The 4,918-nt window shown below is 38.7% G+C and overlaps 1 protein-coding gene across 2 annotated transcripts in view; it reads left to right on the forward strand.

Moving 5' to 3' along the window:
• The window catches only part of PHLDB2 (pleckstrin homology-like domain, family B, member 2), a 245,392-nt gene that overhangs the window by 179,032 nt on the left and 61,442 nt on the right, over window positions 1-4,918 (forward strand). For both annotated transcript variants that reach the window (XM_011932762.1, XM_011932763.1), the window contains one exon: window positions 3,545-3,928. In XM_011932762.1, coding sequence (XP_011788152.1) covers window positions 3,545-3,928 — 384 coding nt within the window. The remainder of the gene's footprint in view (window positions 1-3,544; window positions 3,929-4,918) is intronic.

Genomic DNA, 4,918 nt, shown 5'->3' on the forward strand with positions numbered 1-4,918 from the left:
TACAATAGTTCCTCCTAAAAAAAAATCCCATTTCAACTAAATTATATCTAAAAATTAAAGGTTGACCTTTTGTTTTAAGTAATACGTGACCCAACATACTTAGTTATAACAAAAGGTTTTTAGCCAAAATTTCACCTGTACTTAAGTGTCAGCAGTTGGTTTTCTGCATAATGTATGTATTTGTGCAGTATGTGTACCATCCTGTGACCTAGACTGGTTGGTGTTAGTTACAAGCGCCCTGGATGGGTATAAGAGATGGATGGTACCCTCTCCTGAGGGCTGTGAATCTGCAGTGGGAACAATGTCACACACATTCCTCTAAAGATGGAAAAAAGCTCAGAGGTCACCCCTAGCCCATCGCCTTTTTTTTCCCCTTTAACCTCTAAGTGAAAAACTGCACACAGTTTTCTTCAGGTATACTGTCTAAAATCTTGTGTCTCCTTCAACACTTCTTTTGATATATATGGGAGATAGAGATGAAGAAAAGGAGAAATGGGAAGGGCGAAAAAAATAAAAATGTATATAAAATAATTTGATTCAAGATGACCTATTTTCTAAATTCTTAGCACTGATATTTTGGACCATTAAGGTATGTAGACTCTGTACTAGTGACTTTTCAAGAGAATGAACAGTACATTGCTGGTTTGGAAAGGTGGGTAGGATTTGGAAATCTCAGAGGGCAGCCAGCCTCTTGACTCATTAAATAGCAGGTTGTTAAGTGAAGCTTCAAAGAAAGTTTGGTTTTAAGTGGGGAGACAGACATCACAGTTTGCCAGGACCAATCCCAGTTTGCATTTGAGGTTCCAGCATAATTATTAACAGTGCCTTCTGATTCTTGAAAGGTTCTGGTCTGGAATGGTTGTTCTGGATTTGGGTCATGCAGGTCAGAGGCTATTGGCGTGATGGAAGGAAGAAGACTCCAGAGTGCAGAAGGCTGAAGGGAGAATTATCTTATGAGAGTAATTTCTGTTCAGAGTTTTCCTTTAAAGGCTTCTTGTAATGCTTTCTGAAATGCCTTACAGACTTTCTTCTGACGCACTTTGGACATCAGTTTATTTTTCTTTGGTGCAGCTTCTATAGGGCCAATGTGTCTCAGCGCAACCTGGATTTCTTTTAAACTCGTGGGCAGCAATGCTGCATGTGTCAGTAATTCAAACTTGGACAGATTGGCTGTGAATGGGGTGATAAGAATAGAGAGAAACACATACCAGTAGACCAAACTTCCTGTGCACAAGCCTTTGAATACTGCGTTTCACTGTCTGAAATAGCATTCATCTTAAGGCTGGGATCATTTATTCCCTTTGGAATTAAGCAATACCACTGGCAGAAAAAGAAACTATTTTGGGAAGACCATGTGGGAGGAATTTTTCTATGTATTTCAGGCTAGACAGAAATATCTTTCATGCTTTTGAACACCACACCTTAGAGCCCAGGTAATTGGAAATGGACAGCTTTCAGATAATCTCAATTATTTATGCCAAGGCTAATGTATACGTGTTTTACTAAAAAGATTAGGAAAGACTGAGTTTAGATGCTTCAACTTAATTACCTAAGTGGCAGAAAAAGAACTTTTCTTTAGAGACTCACCTCTAATATAGATGCTATTGAGAAGTAAAATGCAGCATCTTGTCCATCCCCCTCTCCTTACGTATGCTCTTGGAGGCTGTTTTTGCATATGCCCCTGTAGACTTTTCCAGATTGTTGGAGAAGTTTAAAATAAGGCAATGAAGGCTATGTCCCCCCCACCCCCTTGCTTCCTCCCTATAAAGCTGAGGTGGGCAGGGCTTGGCAGCTGGTGGAAACTGCAGAGATAAATAAATACCAGGGCTCCTGGATGGACAGGGTGCAGAAGAGCCCAAGATGAGAGTGTGTAGCTATGAGTGCCTGCCGTGGGAAGAGGCCATGAGGATGGAGCTGCAGCTGGAGTCCAGAAATTCAGGCAGTGAAAGGGAGGTGCGAGCTTGTAGGAACTAGTTTATTAGTCCTTTTGATGAAGCTATTGCTCTTTTATTTTTTTGTTGGGGGATTACTTTAAAGGGCAAATGTAAGTCAGATACACCTTAAATATCTGTCTTGTCATTTAAGTAATGTATTTAATGGAACCTAAGGAGTTATGTTGGTCTGTTCTATTTGACTTTTCTACTTGTTAATAGCATCAACTAATAAAGAGCTAATTGTCTTATAAAGTTTGTCTTTACAAATTAGCTGCAATTGAAATGAGAACAACAGTCCAGTGATGCTTAATATTTTTCTGCTTTATTGCTGATAAGCAGTTTGGAAAATGTTTTTCTATGGAGAGCGTGTGAAGCCTCTTCTCAAGTGTGGTAAATGAGATCACAACAGATGGTTTTTGTTTTTAGTTCTTTTTTCACTTTGGCCTTGGAATTAACGTGAAAGGTAAAGATGTTGAGATTTCCTACCTTAAGCAATGCTGTCTAGGTTTATGAGAAGCAGAGAAGCATTTTGTAAATTATATCCTGTTGCTCACAAACTATATAATTAACTTACTTAAAGTTCAAAATCATAAATATCTATCTGTTGCATGGGGAGTCTGGTAAGATTGCAGTACTCTTATAGACATCAATGGCCTATGTATTTATTTTTAAAAAACAAATTTTATTTTCTAGCTAAATTAATCAAAGATGTAATGACCTCTGAAATTGAGTTACATCGGTATCTATCTGGACTTAAGGTGAAATGTTCTTCATTTTAGTGCAACATTCTATCTTTTTTATAATTTTAATTATATAAGAAATTAGTAGAGAAAGACCTTTATATGGTGACCAGGTATTAAAAAGTTTTGAAAATTTTTAAAATTTTCAAGAAAAAAAATTGAAGACATAGATAAGTCTTTTAAATTAAAAGATTCAGTAAGTAGCTGTTTTTGTCTCTGGGTCTAGCACACAGTCTAAACAGTAGGATAACATTTAGGAAGTTAGAGAATCAATTTTAAGCGCAAATATTAAGTCAGTAGTGATGAAAAAGCTAGATATTGTTGAAGGTAGATAAGTAGAGGGTGGGAAGCAGGATAGACAGGAAATGGAGGTTTAAAAAAAAATGAGTTTGGTGCAATGGCACGTGCCTGTAATCTCAGCGACTTTTGGGAGGCTGAGGCGAGAAGATCACTTGAGTCCAGGAGTTAAAGTGAGCTATGATTGTGCCACTGAACTCCAGCCTTTGGGACAGAGTAAGACCTTGTCTTTCTCCCTAACCCCACCCTTCAGAAACCTTGGGGAACTGATAAGTCATGAAAACGCTTACTGAGTGCTGATGTGTGCTAGGGCCAGCCTGTGATATACCCATAAAGGGGAGAGAGTAGAAGCCAGAATTGAGTTTGGCAGGAAAGTTGGGCATTGTTAAACCCCATTTCACCTGGATCTGTAAATGCATCAGTCAAAGATTATGAAAATCATCACCAACCAAGTGTTTGTGGGTTTATGTAAGGAATGCAAGCACCAGTTGTCCCAGCCTCTTCAGTCTTTTTATTTGGAGTTGTGTTCATTCTCACAAACCCCCTGACCTCCCCCTCCTCTCTGTGTTCTAGGAGAGACAGCGTCTGGAAACCATCCTCAGTCTCTGTGCTGAATACACAAAGCCTGACAGTCGCTTATCTACTGGGACCACTGTGGCAGATGTGCAGAAAATCAACAAGGAGCTTGAGAAGCTGCAGCTCTCTGATGAGGAGTCTGTGTTTGAAGAAGCCCTCCTGAGCCCTGACACAAGATACAGGTGCCACCGGAAAGACTCCCTCCCTGATGCAGACTTGGCAAGCTGTGGGAGTCTTACTCAGAGCAGTGCCAGCTTCTTTACCCCCAGGAGCACCAGGAATGATGAACTACTCAGCGACCTCACCCGGACTCCGCCACTACCATCCTCCACCTTTCCGAAAGCTTCCAGCGAGTCCTCTTATCTAAGTATCCTACCAAAGGTAATGTTGGCCCAGCAAAGACATTAGGATTTAAGGCCTAGGGCTGTACATATGCTTTGACATGGAAACTGGTGATTTTATCATGCTGATTATCCAGGATGTTTTCAGTGAAGTTTCAGTTTAAGAGGTCATTAGCTGAGCAAGGTGCGGCAAATTAGGGTGTTTACTGTAAAGTAACAAATTTGCACTGTAAAAAAATGTAGCAGCACAGAAAGCAGAAAGAAAGAACATTTCTCTTGTCCCTGCACCCTTTCAGTTGTGCACCTGAGTAATAAGCAGGTGTAAAACTGGTGCTAAAATTGTCTTACCTGCCTTCCTAATATTTTCTGTGTATATATGGCTATTATAGGCATAGACAGACAGACACACATACATAGTGTTCTGTACTTTTCTTCCCTCACTAAATGACTTGGGCATCTTTGCATATTAGTATACACAGCTCTACCTCATTCTTTTTAATGACCAATTGCTTTTCTTTTGTTTGCAACTACCATTTATTTTCAGGTTTTTTTGCTAATAAAATCCATATGCAGCAAATATTGTAACATCTATATATTTGCACAATTCTGCAAATGTGTCTGTGGGATCACTTACTAAAAGTGGAATTGCTGGGTCAAAGACCAAAAGACCATATTAAAAAAAGAACCTATATATCCAGGTGACACTTTGACTAAGTTTATATGCACACCTTGTTCTCCATACACTTGCCAAGGTTGCATATTGTCAAAATTTTTCAATTAGCCAAACTGATAGAAGTTTAATTTGCTTTTCTTTAATTATGCTTCAAGTTGGGGATCTTTTCATATTTTTCGTTTTAGTTATTATTTGTAATTTTGACCCACTTATTCATGTTCTTCACCCATTTTTTAAATTGTTTTATTTGTCTTGTATTTTACTGAGTAGTAAGAGCTGTTTGTGGTAAGCAGATTAGCCTTTTATCATAAGTAGTCTTTATATTGACTTTATTTATATTTTTTGGACATAAAAGAT

This window comes from Colobus angolensis, unplaced genomic scaffold (genome assembly GCF_000951035.1).
Source record: "Colobus angolensis palliatus isolate OR3802 unplaced genomic scaffold, Cang.pa_1.0 Scaffold98, whole genome shotgun sequence".
NCBI lineage: Eukaryota > Metazoa > Chordata > Mammalia > Primates > Cercopithecidae > Colobus > Colobus angolensis.